The following is a 21,818-nucleotide window of genomic DNA, read 5'->3' as shown; positions in this document are numbered from 1 at the left end:
TTCATAAGAAAGAAGTTCAACACTAAGTCTTCTCGCGTCCTCTGGCTCTACTTCCGCAAAAGCTCCCATTGCTAAACACGTTACCCCACTCACCGCCACAGTCGTTTCATCCGATGTTAAAGTCCAAAGAAATGACAAAACACTTGCTGATTTGTCCAACACCGTATTTCAACATGGTTCATTTACCATCTGCTCCTTTAAAATAACGCCAAACAAATAAATTGACTTGAATTTACAACTCGTGTCTAACAAACGCTTTTTGTCGAGATTTATCGCTAGATATGATGAGAACATGCATGTTGCGATATTTTTGTCGTTTTCTTGTTGTTGTAAATGTTCCAAACTCCAGTTGTGTTTTCCTAGTTGTTAAACAGTTATAATACGTATTTATAATAAACTTGTCCTTGAAAATATAGAAATTAAACCTATAAATAAGGAACTATTTTATCTGCGCATTCAATGTTATATAACATTAGGTTAAAATGTAGCTGTCCTAATTTACCCACCGCTGCGAACAACGAGAGAAAAAAGTACAAAAAATGCTCTTGAATAATCTAATTATTTAAGCAGAAATGTAGATTTAAATAAATGTAAATATAAGTAAGTATAAACATTCGACATGTTGCTTTTTATTTAGGTATGGTATGCAATGGCGCAGTTCAAAATGCTGGTCATAACTCATATCAACATTTAAGATACAGATATAGCGCTTTACTGATACCAGGTGGGGCTGTATGACTCTTAATGTTGAATTTGAGTGTGGGATACATCATGCCCAAACATTCAAACAAAGTACCACATAAAATTACCGAAACAAAAAATATCAAAGTCCACACGGTAGCGATAGTACAGAGAGGCCCACTAAGTCCTGCTTTGGTAACATTATAAAAGCATACATTGAATTGTAGTTACTGAACAAGTTGCAACATTGACAATTCAACTTCAACATGCCTTGTGTATTAAGACTATATCAATCACGTCATTTTAGTAGAAATGTGATACTGTCTATTTCATAACCAACAATCGCTTATTCAAGGTAACAACCCAATCGCAAGACGTTCACCATTTCCATAACTAGATTAAACGAACATGTATTTCGTAACTCTATTTACAAGAAAACCTTCTTCATCTTCTATTCATTAAATATTTCCGTGTAAACATCATATAATAATTGATACCTCCGTACCTGTCGATTCCAAAAATGACGTCATAAATCAATTTAATAAATGATTTAGCGAACTGTTTTTAAACCTGAATAAACAAACTCTTTTGAATTTTCTATAATGGTCGCTGTATGTCAGTATTTAAAGAGAAACACCAAAAATGTCATATATGTAAGAACATTTTATAGTTCGTAGGAACGTCTTGACTCAGTAAACGACACTTTGATGAAACATGGAATAATTCAATACGGCTGTGTTTTCTCATTTGGATCTGAAACAAAGAAGATGGTAGGCATATAGTAGTAAAAATGCCAACGAAATATTATACAGTTGTGTCGAAGTATCATCCTGACGTGCACCACTAAATAAATACTTATTATAGTTTTGCTCTATTTACAGATGAACCCACCGATCCGAAAGTATCCTACAAGGGTTCCGAGGTTACCTCCCCTGTACGGGTAATTTCCGGGCGTTCCATGACGCTCACGTGCAGTAGCACGGGAAACCCGAGCCCACTTACACTTGGATGTACCCTGGTGGAGACTCATATCGTGGCTCCACGCTCACTCTGGCCAGCGTGCTGAAAACACACACCGGAGGTGTTACGTGTACAGCAAAGAACACGTTGTCGCCTACAGGAGGGACAGCTGTTGATAAGACACGGAAAACAACCATCACTCTTCAAGTTCTATGTAAGTGATTCTTAGTTCACAAAATAGTGTATTTAATACAATAGAAAACAATCTATATCATGAGCGATGTTTCTTAATCATGTACAAATTCAATATAATGGAAAGTTATATAAAATTTAAAATACGGCGCGGTCTCTACGGTCTTAATATTTATGCGAAAAACTAAGGAAACAAGCTCAGTAGCAAAACGTTTAAACATAAACCCGGTTTAATGGCGCTGGGTAAACGCCAAAGACATAGAACATAAAATCACAAACAAGAAACATTGAATAATAGCACAAATAATAATAATAAACCATAATTGCCGGTAACGCTATTTTAATTCATGTTCAATTTTCAAGTCAAGTGAGACATACCAGAAATTAAAGGGAAACGTTTTTCCTAAGCGAATGTAACATTGACGTCTTTCTCCATTATGCACTATTATATAGCGTCGGTATATGTATCTGTAATCAAAAACAGGTATGATATAAGCTGGAAAACCGTAATGCCTTCTTTCAAACGGGGGAAACACAGATGAGACATGATTGTTTGGTTGATTATCTTAATCACATGAAATAATGAATAAACGGCCCGCATTGACAATTCTAGGCCGGTTTGAGTAACTTGTATTTACCAATTTTTGGACCATATGGTGTCTAAGCCCTTTATCAATATTTATGATCGGAACAGATATTTTTGGGTAAATTTTACAACGAGAACTACGGAGGAGTCAAATGTTTTTCTATTTACGTTCAAAGATAATTATTTTGGTGCAAGCTTTTAAATTGTACAAATGGTACGCAACCAACAATTAGAGGGTTTTTTTAGATTATACAGGAGCGCTATAGTGTGAGTGAACAATTTTAAACATGAGGGTTGCGGAGATCATAGCTGTTTTTACTATGTTATCAAGGACAACCTTCTATAAACAGTGCGGGGTATTATTGAAAAGCGTTGTATTTATTCACACAGTGATGATATAATGGTTATGACCACTTGACTTTTTTATCTTCCGATATTGGAGTTAATGTGTGGACGGAAAAAAACAACACTCGGACATGATACAATTTACAACAGCTTTTATTATCTCAATAGTAATAGCAGATTTTTCCCTGCATATTCCGGTTAAGGATATGAGTGGATATAAATTAGATCGTCTGATATAATTATCGTAGATTAAGGTTGTTGTCTAATCAAACCCCAGAAAAGACTTTTTTAATGACTGGTGTGGGATTCTCTTCTGGCATCAAAAAACATTTGAAAAAAATAGTCATTTTTTAAGTTTAACCGACACCGAACGTTGGCATTTTAATGTTCTACCTGTTTTGCAACTTGTTATTTAATTTTACTTTAAAGAGAAGTTTTGAAATATATAAATTTATTTTGATAAAAAAAAGATCCAGAACTCGTTTTTTTATGTTTGATCAATGTGTTCAACGGGTGCGACTCAAGTAAAAGCACCCTATAATTTGAGTGTTTTAACTCAAATTAAAACAGTATTATTATTCAAGTGTGACAATACACCAATAACCGAAATGAAGTGTACATAATACTTACAACGAATAATTTCAGCTTTGATTGCTACATGTAGCTGTATTTCCTTTTTGAATGAAAAAGCGAGGTATTGTTAAAACCTTGGTGTCGCTGTCATCAGTAGTGCTTTGCAAAAGCCATGGCGATAACTCATGTTACTTTCTACGCATTCCAATACAAAAAAAACCCTCATGAATATACAATATATTATGATGTCATCTTACTGCATACGATGTCAATATTTAAAATAAAGCAGTATTCGTTAATACGGGCTTGACGACAAACGCGAACCGTTTGTCTGTACAAGCCCTCTTACGGTTTGTACGTGTATGCAAGGAACTACTTCTTTTTTGCCGGAGTGATAGGCATTAAAAAATTTGAGCACTACTGAACCGTGAAAATGAGAACCAGAAAAGCTCGTCATACATTGTTCATATAAAGCGCGTGCATGCCGGCAAGCAAATTGTACATGTTTAGGGCGGGGTTTGACCTCCGTTAACCAATGAAAATCAATACGGAAATACCCGAGGTACATGTACAATCCACCTTCCGCACTTCCATAAAAGGAGTGGAGAACACATATTATAAATACAGGTCTAAACAGTACTTCTCTTGACCGGAAATTATATTTCATAACTCTGCAATAATAATACAAAACGAAAAGGGTTTGTCATAACAATTGTTGTTTTACCCCACATTTAAAAAAATACCGTCTAAACCGGATATTTAAATAATTAAGATAAATGTATTTATGCGCATTTTACGACAGTTGATGTAAACAATGATTTGCATATATCAATATCATGATGCAACGGATTTAACGTTGTTTTCACGGTGAGTTGAACTAAGAATTATACTTGTTATTGTAAATTCAATCGTTCATACGTTGCTGTTTGGACACCATAATGACATAACGTTGGTTTTTACGTAATGAACAAGCTAAAGTGATGCAAACGGTATCCACATCAATTCCAAAGTGGGTGGGGAAGGTCAAAAACTAAAACGTTGAAAATACTTGTTTTATTTAGATTTGAGAAACGATCTTTTTTGGGGTTGAAACATTTATTCTTGGCGACATGTTTGGGGTTATTTAGGAGTTGGACAAATTTTACAAAAAAAGATTTTAACAGATTATGGATCAAAAAGCATTCACATTATTACGAAAAAGTCTGTCGACATAAGTACTTCGTCATTATGTCAAAATGCCACAGAATACTTATCCAACAATGTCTTGAGAGATCCTGATAATATTTTGTCAAATAAGAATGTTATTCAGAAAAATAATGAATTTTCACGGTTGAAATTAATTTCCGCGTTACAAAAATGCATAAATCTTTTTAAAATAGCTGCAATCAACACAAATCCACAAGACATTGTTGATTGGGAAGTCCCAATAAATTTGACTCTCAAACATGATTATGGTAAACCTGAGAAGAAAAGTGTGCCTGGTGTGGGGCTCAGACTCACGGCCACAGGAACACTAGCACGGCGCTCTTGCCAACTGAGTTAAACGGGCAGCTGGCCACACAGGCTAGACTCGGTCGCCCATTAATGGGGCTGTCTCACAGATGATAAAATAAAAATTTCATGGCAGAGTGGGGCAGATGACTCGCGAATTCTTTAAGCGATAAAGATGTATGAATGAAATTACAGAAAACCACTTCAGCACAAATAATAAAATCAAATGTTTAGTAATTCATAATTTGTTTTTCAGGGGAGGGTTCGGGAGGGGAAACCCCTCCTGGTTTCAACAAGCATAATAATGTGAGTATTATAGATTATGAACACGGGGGAGATTTCAGCATAAAAGGCAGCGTTACTTTTTGACAGAATTACATGATAACACTATATCTACAGCGTCTTACTGGTGATTTTTTTTACCAAGGTTTTCAGAAGGATACCTTTAGGCGAGATGAAATGTATTGACATGTCTCGCTTAAACTGGCACATATTTCCGCACAGAATTTCTTTAAGTTAACCTCTTTTCAAAATTATTCAGCTGAAGGCATGTATAAGCATGCGAGACAGTTTTAGACAAAAACTCTTTCCTACAAAGTAAACAATGACATTTAAGTAATTAATTATTTAAATGGGGTGGGTTAGGGAAGGGTTTCCCTTCACGACAATCAATGTTTATAATACTTTTTTTTCTTCTGCATATAATCAGAAAAAGCGGGGTCATCAGTTCAGCACAAAAACAGTGGCGGTTTTCGCAATATATTTCAATTTTTTTAACATGCTTGTAGATTAGTGATTTTTCTTCGTGCAGTGTGCAATTTACTCTTCCTAACTGCTGTTTCGACTTGAGATAGAATATGGTCGAGAAATATTTTCTTCTCAATTTTTTCTTCAAACCCAATCTATACTGTATGAATTACTTAAAAAGCGATATTGTTCATGTAAAATTAACAAGACATTTACAATGCCAGCTCTAATATAGTAAAGCATAGGCGTAGCAAAATTCAAAACTTTTTATTATATATGCTTTGTGGTGATTTATAGACATTTATAAACAATAGAAAAACAATCTTTCACTGTTTCAAACATTTTGATATTTTTTACTGTTTGAAATTTCAGCCAGCTCTCAAATAAATATTGAATGCCAGTGCTAAGAGGGCTGGGACACAATTTGAACAACTTCATTACCAAAATAATGTAATCTTTGTATACAAATTATAATTTGTTGCCCTACTTCAATAATTATAATTGAATGCCATTTTATACACTTTGAGGGTCTGAAATTAAATTGTTATGTTTGTGATAGATCGCGAAATATTTCAGTTCGTTACTCTTAAAATATAGCTTTTGATTCTCACTCAGTGAAATTCATGAACATCAGGATTTTACACTAGAACAAAACAAATTCACTATTTGTTCTTTCATTAAGTTATCGCACATAAGTTATGGCATGGTACCATCCTCTTTATTTAGATTGTCAGAAAACGTGAATGCATCTCAGTAGCTCAGTTGGTGAAGAACTCGCCCTGTTAGCAAAGGGGTCCCGGGTTCCAGCCCTGCAATTGTCGTACATTTTTCTGTCCCAATTGTACTTCAATGGATAAATACGAATTCTGACAATAAATAATTCAAATTCTGACAATAAATAATGACAATTTAGCAGGTGGAGCTATGATCCTATTCATGTCATGTATTTTCATTTCTCAGTGATTGAATTTAAAGCTGCACTCTCACAGATTTACCGTTTTTACATTTTATTTTTTTTTACCTTGGAAATAGCAAATTATTGCGTAAATATCTGCAAACCAATGATAAAAGATTGCTGATAAAAGATCTGATTGCAGATTTTTTTTTATATTTCCACAGGTCCAGGGGTATACAAGGGATAGCCGGGGAAATGGGCCGTGTTTTTACTTTCCAGGTGGCCCCGCAGGGCCGGGTGACCGTGGTAGTTTTGACTTAGCGCTAAATTTAGCGGAAATTAGGCCTTGTATTGAGTCTCTGGGGTGCTGGAGCATTTGGTCAGGGTTTTACCACCAGTTCGTACCCGCAGAGCAGGGATTTTACCCGGGGTTGGCTTGACCAAAAGTCAAAGTCCCCACTATTCCCCGGACCTGGGGGGGGGGGGCGTGGTTACATTTGACTGGCGCATTAATGTTTTATGTTTTTAAAACGTTACTAAGGCCACTACTTTTATATAAATTGGTTTACAAAACCGGCGGGTCTAATTTTCCGAAAAGTACAAAAAAAATAAAAATGAATTTCACTATTTTTTCAAAAATTATTTTCCCGACCGTATTGATTTTGGTGCGAAACGAAAGAAAAACGCACAGATAAGAGTACGAATGCAGTAGATCTCGACTGGTTTGTTGTTCCGTGGCCGCATTTGCCAATTTATAGTGATAGCATGTGAGCCAGTCAACTGTTATGGCAGCGTCGCTGGCAATGGCGGAATTGACGATAGCAGTCATTCTTTGTATGAAATAATTAATTAAAATATGCAGGAGTTGTTAAAATAACAATAGCAATAAACATTGGCAAATTTAACAGCCGATACAAACAATAACTGTCACGTGATTGTTGTTATTCCCCGCCAATTTAGGTCATGAAAATATTATTGTTTATAGATAAAAAATAAAATTGTCAGCGGCTGCCATCGAATTAGTAGACACAAATATCTGTAAATTATGTGTGAGAAAAACATTTTATGGTTAAATATCAAATAGCAGTACACTAAGTGTGAGTGGTGAAATCGAAAGTAAAATTTCTAAGTTGACACCGGTGACCTAGTTTCACAAGTTCGGTCGATGGTGTTTATGGATTTGAAATCACAAAATGGTTTGAAAATACTTGTTGTTAAAAATTGAGTCAATGTAAAGCTTATGTTTATTCTAGAATACACGTTTATTCATGTTTGGGTTAATAGTAGAGTAAAAACAATGAAAGAGTTGAACACATGTCTCAATGACATTTTAATACTAATGCCAGGAGTTGTGTGCAAAACATTTAGATAAAACAACACGGAAAACTATTTTGAATAAGTCCATTTCAATTTGTAATGAACTTGATATTTCACTATAAATGAGATTTGTTGTAACCAAGGAATACTCTTTAAAATGAAAAATAAACAAGCATGAAGTATAGATGCCCTGTGAACTCGTGTATACACAAAATGGCGGAGTTGGGAGAAGATGAAAATATCCGATACATAATTATGGATTTCTCTGTTACTATCATTGGTACATACAGTTAAGTCACATGCTAGATTTATTATTTTGTTATGTGATTTTTATGTACTGATGTTGTAATTTGCTGCAAGATTTGAATTTGAAATGGATTTGGTGAACATCCCATGGTAAATATCCCGGTCCGAAAATATCCGAACTTAGCATGGATCGGGTTACACACAACTAGGACCCACCATGGTAAAGTTTATTAAAACTCAAATCAAGGTCTAGTTTGGTTTTTAGTTTTTCAGGAATTGCTTTCACAATGTTAAAGCTCAAATGTCTTCATAAAATGTTACTTACTTCCTAATTTACAAAATTGGTAATTATTTCACTTTATTGGCATTTTCCAATATTGAAATAACTGAAACAATGTTTAGAAAATATTATGTATTGTTTTAATACAGTGCAATTGTATGTATTTTAATGCGTAAAATTGCCTTCTCTTTTTTTCAATTTAATATTGTTCAGTTTAGTGTTCTGCATTCACTTTTGCTTTAGCATACCCTTGAAGCTTAACAAATGTCTTGCTGAGTGATATTCAATGTATCTTTGATAAAAAGTGTAGTTTATACATGTAAACATGTTTTATAGTCAATTTCATTGATGTTTTATATGCACAGTATGTAAGATTTAAACTGTGTGTTTAATTAGAACTTTGAAACTTTGAGTGTATTAAAACATGCATTAATAGCAGTTTAAAAATTTAAAATGTCATGTAAATGATATAAATTTTCAATGTTTTTATGTTGTTCTCTGATTTTTACCCTTTAAGAGTATGTTTTGTGACTTTTTTCCTTTTTTTTTTTTTTTTTCGACCGCCCGGTGGACATTTTTCCCAAAAATTCTTGTAAACCAAAAAATAAAAAAGGAGTGGCCTAACTGTTTAAGAAAAATGAATAAAAAAAAAAAAATTGAAATAAGATATAAAAATCTGCGATCAAATTTTTTGTCAGCAGTCTTATACAACTTGTTTCCATGCATTTACACAAAAATTGGCTCGTTAAAAGACAAAAATAAGAAAGTTGTCAAAACGTTAAATCTGTGGGAGTGCAACTGTAAGGGACACCAGATTGTGCAATTGCAAGAAAAAAAATATAGCGAAAACCTTTGCCAATGGCGCAATATTGCTTTTTTCGCTGTTTTTTGTGTTTTACCAATTTAAAATTAACTGTTTGTGTACCATATAAATACCTGGCCCCAATTTCTCGAAACTTCTTAAGTCCCTTATAACAGGATTAAGCTAAACCCACTATTTTCATTTTTCAATATTTTGCGTTTTATATACTCCTTTAAAAGTTTTAATCCTTTAAATTTGAATTATGGTTACGTTTATCACAATAAACTATTTTTCATTCATCAAAATTCACTATAAGTATGTATTTTGGCTGTTTGAAATAAGCAACTTAAGCGTGTTAAGCTTAAAAAGTTTCGAGAAATTGGGGCCTGTTGATTTAAAAATATTGTCAGTATATGAGTCTGTTCTTATCAAGTCACCTTCATAAACCATCTAGCTGCCAATGTGAGTTTCAGATACGGGTTTTTCTATAGTATCCACGGGTTCGACTTTCGCACCCATTCCCAAAGCAAAATATAAGATGTTTTTCCCAATCTTCAAAAAAATAATTAAGAAAGTCTTTTAAAATGTACTGGTTCATTTTCAACATCCTAATAAATTATGTGATGTAAAGTTTTTTTGATAATTGTACTCGGAAATCATTGAATTTTATCACATTCATATATATCTGTATGAATTATTATCTGTCATGATTGATTAATTGCAATAGATATTTACACCCAAGGATTGATATTTCAGCCATTTTGGTTCTATTAAAGAGAGTTAAACTAATATAAAATCATTTCCTAATTCCCAGGAGAGTAGACAGCTTTTTCTTTTAACAGTTAATTTTCCCAATTTCAGCATTTTCACGACGCAAAATTATCCAAAATGTCTAGGGTCTTTTTCCCAAATTGGGCAGAAAAAGCCGTTACTTAATAATGTTTTAGGAAAAATGTAATTCAAGGGATATTTTCATACACTTGTGATCTGTTTTTTAATGATACAAAAATAAGCTGATTCTTTCATCTGATACAAAAACTAAATAATGTCTAAACTGTCAAATGTGAGGTGTCATCTGTAAACTTCATCTTTGTTTAGGAAATCTGTGAATGTAACTTTCACCACCCAGAACAATAAGTATCAATATAAGAAGTAAAAAAAAAATCTAGTTACTATTTCCTCATGTCAGGGACAATTCAGTTAAAAAATCAATGGAAAAAAACTGTTAAATACTATCATGTTATTGTTTTTTCTAACTTTTAATAATATTTATTCCCTGTGGTCGGTCAGTTTGTTAGTCGGTCCGTTGCAACTTTGTCCGGAGCAAAACTTAAAAACTACTGGATGGAATTGGATTAAACTTCATACAATGGTAGAGCATAATGAGAGGAAGTGCCGTGTATAATAACCATAACTCTTTTCTTGCTTAATACTATTGTTATTGTTATTGCCCTTTGTTACTTTTTTGTCTGGAGTATAACTTGAAAAGTACTGGATGGAATTCATTGGAACTTTCTACAATGGTAAAGCACAATAAGAGGAAGTGCAGTGTTCAAGAACCATAACTTTATTTTAGCTAATTACTGAGTTATTGCCCTTTATTTGTTGTTTTTTTTTCCAGACATTAACTTGCAAACTACTATATGAAATTTATTGAAACTTCATACAATGGTAAAGCACAATGAGAGGAAGTGCAGTGCACAAGAACCATAACTCTATTTTAGCTAATTACAGAGTTATGGTCTTTAATACTGTTTTCTTGTCCCGAGCATAACTTGAAAACTATTAGATGGAATTTAATAAAACTTCATACAGTGATAGATCATAATGAGAGGAAGTGCAGTGTATAGGAACCGCAATTCTATTTGAGTCAATTACAGAGTAATTGCCCTTTGTTACTTTTTTCTTGTCCGGAGCATAACTTGAAATCTACCGGATGGAATGTAATAAAATTTTATACAATGTTACAGCACAATGAGAAGGAGTTCAGTGTACATGAATCATTACACTTTTTTTAGCAAATTACAATGACGATAGTCCATAAAATAAAGTTGTCATTTATAGGTTGGCTTTCCAAATAGTTGACTGCAATTTCATATCAGAGTGGCGTTCGGGGGTATTAATCACCTTCAGTGATAGCTCTAGTTACTTTTCAGGTGGCCCCGCAGTGCCGGATGAATGCGGTGGTTTTGTCTTGGCGCAAAATATAGCGGGGAATGGGCCAACCAAGAGTCCCTGGGGTGCGGGGGCGTTTGGCAGGGATTTTACCATTTGTTCGTCCCCGCAGGGCGGAGATTTTAGCCGGGTTTGGCTTGACCAGAAGTCAAAGTCCCTGCTATTCCCCGGGCCTGGGGGGATGGTTACAATTCACTGGTGCATTAATGCCAGCTTCAACAACCCAACTCGAAGCCTTTAGTGAATGTCCTTATGAAATTAAGATTTTTAGTAATTACATCAACCAGGTATAGTGGACATTTTCAGTAATCCAATTCCTTAATAACTTATTATTAATTTGTTATTGTTTGCAACTGGTTGGAGATGGGGATGATGACAGACCAGCCAGCCGAACTCAAATTGGATTAGACATCATGCGGTAAATTATTAGTAATTCACAATCACTTTATGAAAATGTATCCAAACAGTAGCGAGTTTGAATCTTTTAAGTTTATCTTTTCTGTTTGTTTCATTCCTAAATAACATTGTTTCATGCTGGTTGTAAATTATTTCCGGTCACGGCCATGAGATTATATCATTTTCTAATGAACTATTTTGTTTGCTTTTTTTTATAAATTTCAGGTTTTTGACTCCTCAATACTTTTAATACATTTCAACATTCTGTAAAAGCACAAATGTATTGGTTCTTTTTTTTATAGCCACCTGGTTGCTGAAGCTCTAAAGGACCTTTATGTACAAAAAATCCTGTTCAAGATAGTTCTGTCTGGAATTCCATACCACCTCCAGAGAATAGAAAATGTCTTCAAGTAAAAAGAGATTCTAAGCAAGTGCATTTCTGACTCCTCCAAAATGCTTATTTGTAGTAAATTACCTTGGAGTTGGTAAATACTCATTGCAAAATATTCAAACATAATATATTTCATCTATTTTGTCTTGATCTTTGAATCCGTCAAATTACACTATGACTATCATTATGTGACTATATCAACGTTATCAATCAACGTTATCAACGTTGACGTCATTTGATGTTGACGTCATTTCCTGTTCATTATATACAAACAACCTGATGAAGGCCGAATGGCCGAAACGTTTTTTCATAAATAAATAATTTGGGTTAAAGTTGGACTTCTTCAATTATCACCATATGTGACTATATCAAATTTATTACTACATAAAGAAGTGTGTATGCCTCAAATGATTGTTAACTGGTATACCTTTACAGTAGTAGTTAGTATTTTTATTCTGTTAATAACATTGCTTTTATGTTATTTGCAGATTCTGATGTGCCAGCAGCCTGAAGTGGTCAAACAATTTGAAACTGGATGCAGCACAGAATCCCATATTTCAAGAGAATACAGATGTTAGTCACCCCTGTCAAACTTGTTTGTGTGAATAATACAAAATGTGAAATTTACAGCAATTATGTAATAATTGAGCAACGTATAGACAATTGCAAAACTCTGTTCTGTTCATTTTGTGCCATATTTAGCATTTAAAACCAGATACTTTCAGTTTTTGCTGCTTTGTTCGGTTTCTTTTATTCATGATTTTTTCAAGAAGACACCAGTTCGGTGTATAGTAGTTATGGTGTTTTAACTGTCAATGAGTCCAAGATCACTGTATGTTGTGAAACTGATATATATGTTAAATATTGAAGATCCAGCTGTCAGTACAGAAAACATTGATTGTGCTTTTGAGAACACTGAATTTTATCAACATAATTTGACATTGTACATATTGCAAGCATTTATTCAAATCTATATAAATTAATAGTAGATAACTGTAGCCTTATTTTGTGCATATTAACATATGTGAATAGTTTAATAGCCTCATGATGTCATTCTGTATAAATAATATAATATAATCATTTTAATTGTTTCAATTGTTTTCATATATAAATGGTTTTGGAACTGAAATTTGGTCTTGCTCTATTAGCTGGTACACTCAACAAATATAAAAAATATATGAAATAGTGCTTAGTGAGCTCAGCTGAAAGTTTTTCACTGGGTTCTTATTTGGGTGTGTTCCAACAATATCACTGACTTGATTACTTTTATTGTATATTCTATATAGATGCTAAATTTAGAATATATTTTTCAGCTCTGTTGAATGTTGATTGTAATTGCAATTTATCATTTCTTTTTAGATCACCCTGTGGGTTAAACATTATGTGAGGGTTAGAAGTCATTTGTTTGTAATTACACCTTGATAAGTTTAATCTTTAATACACTGGGTCTTGAAAGTCCCATGATATGAACAATTGGTTTTGACTATTTTCATGCTTCATTTAGAATATACCTCATAAGAGGTCATAACATATTCGGCCTTTAAAGGTTAGAAAATTTTAACATTAATGTATTCATACAATTTTATTTCCCACCAGATGTAAAAAACAACAACCTTTTTATCAAAAAGGTCACTGTTGGTGATCTGTAAAAAATACATGTGTTGCTGCATATTCAACTGTCACAGGTCTTTTGGTTTATACCTGATTTTAGAAAAGCTGTTTACAATATTCATTAATTGAAATTTAGATAATTTGATCATTAGACATGATGTTTGTCAGATTTGTCATTGCAAACACAATTTTTTTTTAAAGTTTATTGAAAGCATCGTTAAGATAATTCTGTAATTAAAGCAGAATTGTATTTGCCCTTAAAATCTAAACAACACATTTGTTCATAATTAACATTTTGCAACTTTTTTGGCGGGGGTGTGGTGTATGTTTTTGTAACAAACAAATAAGAATATATTCTGTATTCTCACTGAGATATTTTGCAGACAATTTTCCAGAGCTGCTTGGCTACATATTGTTCATATACAATCATAATTATTAGTAATTGATTAAATGTTTTACCATCATATTTAAATAGATTTTTACCCATTCAATTCTAGTTAAAATTATAATTACCCCTGCTTGTAATATACTTCAATGCAACATTATTGATATGTGATCATTTTTAGCTTGACTCTTCGAAGAATAAGGAGAGCTACCCTAGTCACCCGAGTTTCAGCGTCAGCATTACCACTTATGTTAAAGTTTGCGTACCACCTCAAATATTTTCAAAGTCCATTGACATACTGTTTTGAAACTTCGCACGCTTGTTCACCATCATGCTCCAACCTGTACACAGAATGAGGTCACTGTATCGAGCATTTTGACAGAATTATGCCCCTTTTTTACTTAGAATTTACGTGTAAGTTTGCGTACCACCTCAAATATTTTCAAAGTCCATCGACATCTGGCTTTGAAACTTTGCAGGCTTGTTCACCATCATGCCCCCAACCTGTACACAGGAGGAGGTAACTCTATCAAGCATTTTGACAAAATTATTCCCCTTTTTCAACTTACAATTCATGTTAAAGTTTGCGTACCACCTCAAATATTTTCCAATTCATGTAAATATCTCAGCACATCATGTATTGCATTAAAGTCTAATATAACAGTGATCAATGCATGTTTCTCCAAAACTTTTCAGTCCATACACCGAAAAGCGGCGGAATAGTCGAGCGCGCTGTCTCTGTGACAGCTCTTGTTTTTATTTATTTTCTGTTTGCAACATATTCCTCAAATGCGTTTGTGTACTTGATCTCAAATGCATAGTAGTTTTATTTAAGTTAATTAAGAAGATTAACTCTAAACTTCATATAAAATATAAAGTAATGCATTATATATAATGTATACATTATTATTGAATATTGTTGCGTATACACTAAATAAATTGCTAATAGCAACAGAACTGCTTGTTATTTAAAAAGTTTTATTTAAATATACAAAAAAACGTTTCCCTTTTACTACTAGTATGTTTCACTTAGACATTAAGTAAACTTAAAATGTCCGGCAATAGCTCTTCAAGCCCGTAGAGGCAGCGCCTTAGTTCATATTAGTATATAGTGCTTATGGAATGATTCTTACTGGATATCATCTTAGTATACATTGTTCGTTTAGATCACAACCTACATGTTCAGCTAATGTAATGACACCAAGGCAAAAAATAGTACTAATCTTTATCATTAAGAATTTTATTTTTTGCGGTTGAATGTAAGACCGCCTTTAGCCAGTTACCTGTTACACACTCTTGTGTCAGATGTCACATTGGTAATGTTGTTGTATTCTCAGTGAGTAAGATGATCTGCAGTAAATCTTAATTACTAAGAATGGCTTGTTCAATACGTTCACTCAGCTCCCTCTTAATCATTAGGATGCTACTTCATGTCATCTAACAACATAAATGGGATATAAACGCTCAGATACATCTCTTTGTTTTAAATTACTTCGGGTAATACATTTTTCAATGCATGTAGCATGTAGACAGCATATTGCTTTGGATTACTATGCTCATGAGAAGCGAGAAGAATCCAACACTCATCATCGTTTTATCCACATTTATATTCCACTTTTCCAGGAAACATGTAAGCAAGGTACAGAAAGGCTTGCTTTCTATCATATGTCCTGAACTAGCTCGATGAATTAAAAATGTGTTTAATGAAACGACCCGTGATAGATCGTGTCCGTGTTGCATAACGTCTGTAACTCTGACTTCAATAATAGAAGAGTCATACCATTGTTTTAATTTGAAACAAAAACCTAGTGAAAGAGCTCGTTTTGTGAACTGTTTGTTGTAATGAGGTTATAAAATCTAAGAGTTTTTACTTTTTTCTCAAAAAGGATTTAAAACGGATCTTGTTGCTGTCACTCGGTTTTTATTTGGTTGCATGTAAACATGAAACGTTACCCTTGTCAAATCAGAATTCAAACGTCTAAGCGTTAATAATTGTGCATTATTACTTGTGTACAACAATTACATCCGGTGTAATTCAAGTTATTGTAAACTGTGTAAAATCACTGCACATTTGTAAGGTTATGTGTAAAAATGTGTTATAATTCGTTAAAATGAAGGTCTGTTACAGTTCAATATTTCTTTAATAAAAGCATACTGTTTTATATAGTTAAAATAAGAATTTTATTTTTCCAGAGTTATCTTGAGACTTGGGATCTCTGAATTGAATTAACATTTTGTTATTATTTATTACTTTTAGGACTTATGTCAATTGTCAAGTTATTCAACTAATGCAATATTTTCTTTATTCACTTATCAATAAAACAATATCAATACCGAAATAAAGTAAACATATACTTATTTTTTCATTATAATGGTGCAGAGTTTATTATGTAAAACAAAACAACAACGTTATGTACGATATCGAATTGATATGGGTTTTTTTAAATATGGGCGTACAAAGAATAGTAATAAAAACGAAAAAATAATAATCATGTTTTATGATAGAAATGCCCAATAATGTATGTGGACATTTAGTTTGTTTTATTTTTCATTAGAGCTATTCACGTTTACGTTGTGTCAAATTGCGTGTTGCGTATGCGCAAGTACTTTTCGAAAATGGAAAGTTTAATTCACATCTGCGTTTAAGACAAAATGAGTAGAATAATGAAGTTAATACTGCTATTATTACTCCTTTCGCTCATTTAAAAAAGAACGCTTACCTCGTTGAGTTCAAAAAATATAGCTCTTGTTTGGAGATGAGGTTATTCCATAGGTCATGTATGATATGGCACTGCCAGAATATTTGTTAAAAAGTTTATATTTTGCGAAAAAATATGTCGCACAAGCTAGTGTTAGATAATTTACATTTGAGTAATTATTCGTTTGTAGGCACGATTCTGTTCATTAGCTTGAATTGAAAAGCTCGTATACGTGTTTCGATTGTTGCATTGTAAGAAATTGTGTAAATTTATCTCCAAGCTAAATCCTTATTTACAGATTTTTCCCACTTCAGTTTGTGTTTAAGTTCCAACAATATATTTTGGCATGTGTAATATATAGTAATTTAGATATGTTTTGTTTGGACTCAATTTGAGTTAAGGGAAATTCGTGAGCCAATCGCTATTTCTATCGATGACGCTAATTCGCCTTCATCTTTGTATTGGCAAGCTGCTCATGTTTATGATAATTCTGCAATTTATGAACTTCGAACATTTAGTTGTCTAGAAATATTGGAAGTGTTCTCTGCTTCGTCCCTGTCCTCATGTTTCTTTGAAGAACCATGTTCCTGAATATTTACATGTTTCTGGAGCGTGAGCAAAGTTGGATATACGTTTACATATTTATTTGTTGCGTTTGAAATAGCTGATAAAAGTTCTGTTATGATTATTATACTGTAGAGTGGCAGCTGCTGATTTCAGTAGTATACCTCTATTCAGTGTTGCTTAACACAATTTGAGAAATGAATAGCTTTAATGTCCAGGGTTATGTTCTTTTTACATTGAGAAAAAAATACAGGTTTATATATTGTCCAGACAATTACATCAAGTAGTTCTATCAAATCATGATGGAATAATAACTGTGTATATGGGCATAATGTTTTGGCCATGTTCGATTATTAGTTGCAATCATTTATGTAACTTCGGAATTATCTCTTCGTTCGTAACAAAATTCATGGGTTTACTAATTGTAAATATTATGATACTGGGAAAAATGTACTCATTGTACTAAATATGTATGCTCATGTTAATACAAGACAAAAAGACAATATTTTACGATCGAGTTTGAGCGATACATTATAGTCAAAACCTGACAAAGACTGTCACCAAGTTTCATGACTTGATTAAAAGGTACCTAAGGTATGTCTGCACTAAAAAATAAGTATTATGTTTGTTTACATAAAATAAATTTAACAATGGAATAAAGGAACAACATAGATTTACCGAGACACTATGTACATCAGCACTCTCGCAAAGTTCGATCATAATTGAGAAATTAAAAATAAAATTGTTGTCAGCACAATACAAAATGCTATTTTTCTTTGTACGCAAATTGAGCATAACTCTGGAGTTACTTATACGATTTACTCTACAACCAAACTTTGACGATGTTCTGCCCAAGAACACTGTCACCAAGTTGCAAATTTATCATTATTAAATGAAAAATTCTTGAGATACCCAAATCATCCCTGTTTAAAAGCTCATACCTGAATTATATTCTTTGGTAAAAATATTACAAAATAAGATTATGTTTCTTTTTATTATTGCGATCATTTTTTTTTTTAAATAGACATTGCATCGTCTAATAGTGGGAACAGTTGACATGCATTTTGTTACTTTTTGGCATCATTAATGTCATAATTACTAAGTAATTGATTCAATGATATATATACTTTGGACACAAGAAAATAACCGTCCAAAATAAATGACTACCAACCTAGCTTATTTTCACAATGTAAAAGAAATATTCAGCTAGTTCATCCTTTAACCTCTGTACGAAAAACAAACAAAATTTGTGGTCGGCTAAACACAAACTATATAATTATATTTTAATATTATTATCTTTGATTTACGATATCCCTTGGAACGCAAAACCGATTTGTTATTAATCGTTAACCAAAGGATTTTCGCTCATGATTTATTGATTGATACCGCTGTGAAGTAGACGCTCGTTACGAATTATATGAAAAGAACAGTAGGCGTCAGTCATTTTGCCATACCAAGACGTTGAGAGCAAATCGATATTTCGTTTTGAGCTTTACATTTATTTAACCAATAAATTGGTATGCAAGATGACTCGAAATAAACTTTCTCATCAAACTTTGAATAATTTTTCAAAACCGGTAAAGATTGTCATCTTATCCGAAATTAAATCCCCATATTGTTATAAAATATACAAGTTACTAAAAAGCGTGAGACGGTTTCAAGGTATGTCAATGTCAAAGTGGAATGGTCGTTCTGTGATAAAGATGTTAAGTGTAATAAGCCCTCTGAAATAGTGCATTGTCCTGGGGTTTGTTTCGTTTCTGCGGATTGACTGTTTTCTAAACGTAGCTTGGTTTTAGGAAATTAGGAAGTGTTTCAAATATTTATTATCGCATTTTGTGAAAAAAAGCTGTAAATTATAGTTTATGATCAAATATGGAACTTTCCATAAATGTTTATTTTCGAATTGTTTTACGGAAAGTGACGATGTACTAATGTACATGTACATCGGGTATGTCCGTATTGATTTTCATTGGTTGTTGTAAATAAACATGTATACAAATTTCTTACCGAGCTGAACGCTCCTTATTTGAGCAATAAATGACGAGCTTTACTGGTTCCCACTAGATTAACAAACACTTTTAAGGGCTAAGAAAGAAAGTAGGCCCTTATATACACGAAGGGTAGAAGGACAACATCCTCTTAATAAGTATTTTAACCTAAAATGATTTCGATGTACTACATTATTATCCTTTAAGCCGCATTGTGTTAAATGAACTTACCATAATGTTAAATATAAGTTTTGAGAGTAGGCCAAAATCGGTAACAAACAAGAACTTCTGTGATGGGCACGTGCTTTTTTTTATTTAATTCCCTTCGTGTATAACGCAGCTAATATGCACATGAAGATTTCACAAGTTTTATCAAATTATATTACGAATCACGGATACTCTTCCTTTTCATGTCTTCTATTTCCCAATTTAATTTAAAATAAATAAACTCATATCAAGCATAGTCAGTTTATCCTACAAGAATAAAATAAATCATATGCTTGATGTCAAAATTTATAAACAGTTAACAACATTAAATTGTATGGAAATAATTGATCAAATTTGCCGTTTTGTTTTGCCAATGTCAACGCTGAATAGAAACGGCAACCTTATTAAATACCGCGTTTACCGGTACGCCATGCAAAATATCACAACAACTGGTACACATACGTTACCTTTTATGGTAACATAAGTTTTAAGACTGTTTAGGACAAACCATTTAAAACACTTTCATTATTAGAAATAGTTCTGTGAATTATCTTAATATGAAACAATCTTTATACCGTTTATATAGAATGTACATAACAATAACTAGTGACTTTGGCATTCGTAGATCCTCCAAGTAGACCATCATGCACCATCAGTGGAACTTCTATCTCGACCTCTGCTGTACTAGTCGAGAGCACAGACAGCACTATCAGCTGCATAAGTTCCGCAAATCCGACCCTTATTACGTACACCTGGTCAACTCCGGGACGTGGAAAAATGTCTGGAGACAGTTTGATCCTGACCAATGCCCAGCAAACCGCCGACCAAGGCCAGTACACCCTGACAGCCACAAACATAATGGATCCCACAAGAGGAAACACGGAAACGGGAATAAGCTACACATCGTTTTCGGTGAATATACAATGTGAGTTTATTTATTTATTTAGATATATATTTGCTTTAAGTATGATTCTACTAGTATCGAAACATTTTACCAATGGATCCTCTGGTTACATAATCGCTAATAAAAACAGATTACATGGTTTAAGTTTAAGATTTGTCGCTAGTGTTCGGATGCAAGGTTTCTATACGGATACGCTAAATACGTCATCATTATCACAGCGCTCTAAAACATTACGTTATGTATGGTACGGTTAATAAACAAAACCTCCAACCTATAAGCCGATGTTTTTATGATTTTGTACTGTTGACTTTGTTTAAAAATGGCTTCAGGGCATGCATATATTTCGGGGGATTCCCGACAAATACAGTACCATTGCTTTAATGTTAAAATACATATACTGTACAGGCACACTGTATGATTGTTATCATAAAAAATGAATTCAGTATTTGCATGTATAAGCCGTCTACCATTCTGTATGGCGCAGACATTTAACAACGAAGTTTGTATCATGACAATATAGCTCATTGAAAATTTTTGTCTGCAGCATTTATTAACTTACAATGATTCAACCCGTAACAAAAACAAAATCAAAACTTGTTTATGTCGCACTGTCAGTCTTGTTTGATTTGTCCATTATTCAGAAATACTCATTTTTCAATAAATAGCTGACTAAAGTATGACAGTGTTTGATTTCATTAAACGATGTCGTCATCACTCATTTAACGAGCTTGTATTTGTATATTTTCACTTAAAGCAGTAAAGTTCAATTTCCAGTGAACTGAATGCGACCAATTTTTGTAACAATTCATACAAACAAAATTAGGTTGCATAATCGTACATTTAAATGTACACCGGTGTGAGATTCTAACAACTGACCGACGGATTATTACAACGAAGCACTTCCAACATCTCTTCAACTTGTAACTCTTTTCTCAATCTTTAATTCCTAATCGGGATAAAACAAATGTATGCTTTATTTCGTTTTGCATTATTGACAACGAGCGATTGAAGGTAACCTTTAACCAATCTTGTACACTGCAGCGTACGGTAAATATATGTGTATGAGCAGGTTCGGTTTGATTTCAGAAAACTCACAGCGTATTATTAAACCAAGAGAACGATGAAGTATGCATAATCCATATGGTATATCACATAAACACTAATTAGCAAATGCTTTCTTACTGAAAGTTTTCTACTGTCTTTTATCGTGGTCGTTGTATACCAAACAAAATATTTATATGAAAAACGCTCTCTCTTTCAGTCGAAATTTCCACCCCTATTGTATCTTACTGGGGTTTGGCGATAATCTCCCGCGTGCGCGTTATATCCGGACGTCCCATGACGCTCAACTGCAGCAGCTTGGGAAACCCGAGCCCCGCT

The 21,818-nt window shown here is 33.2% G+C and overlaps 1 protein-coding gene across 2 annotated transcripts in view; it reads left to right on the top strand.

Annotated features, from left to right (window-relative positions):
* Positions 1-20,299, top strand: part of LOC128234531 (basal cell adhesion molecule-like) — a 51,183-nt gene extending 30,884 nt beyond the window's left edge. For both annotated transcript variants that reach the window (XM_052948797.1, XM_052948798.1), the window contains exons 4-5: positions 1,563-1,855; positions 20,160-20,299. In XM_052948797.1, the coding sequence (XP_052804757.1) occupies positions 1,563-1,747 (185 nt within the window). In that variant the 3' untranslated portion in view covers positions 1,748-1,855; positions 20,160-20,299. The remainder of the gene's footprint in view (positions 1-1,562; positions 1,856-20,159) is intronic.
* Positions 20,300-21,818: the final 1,519 nt, after the last annotated feature.

Source organism: Mya arenaria, chromosome 5, assembly GCF_026914265.1.
Source record: "Mya arenaria isolate MELC-2E11 chromosome 5, ASM2691426v1".
Taxonomy (NCBI): Eukaryota; Metazoa; Mollusca; class Bivalvia; order Myida; family Myidae; genus Mya; species Mya arenaria.
This window is presented reverse-complemented; position numbering and strand designations above follow the sequence as displayed.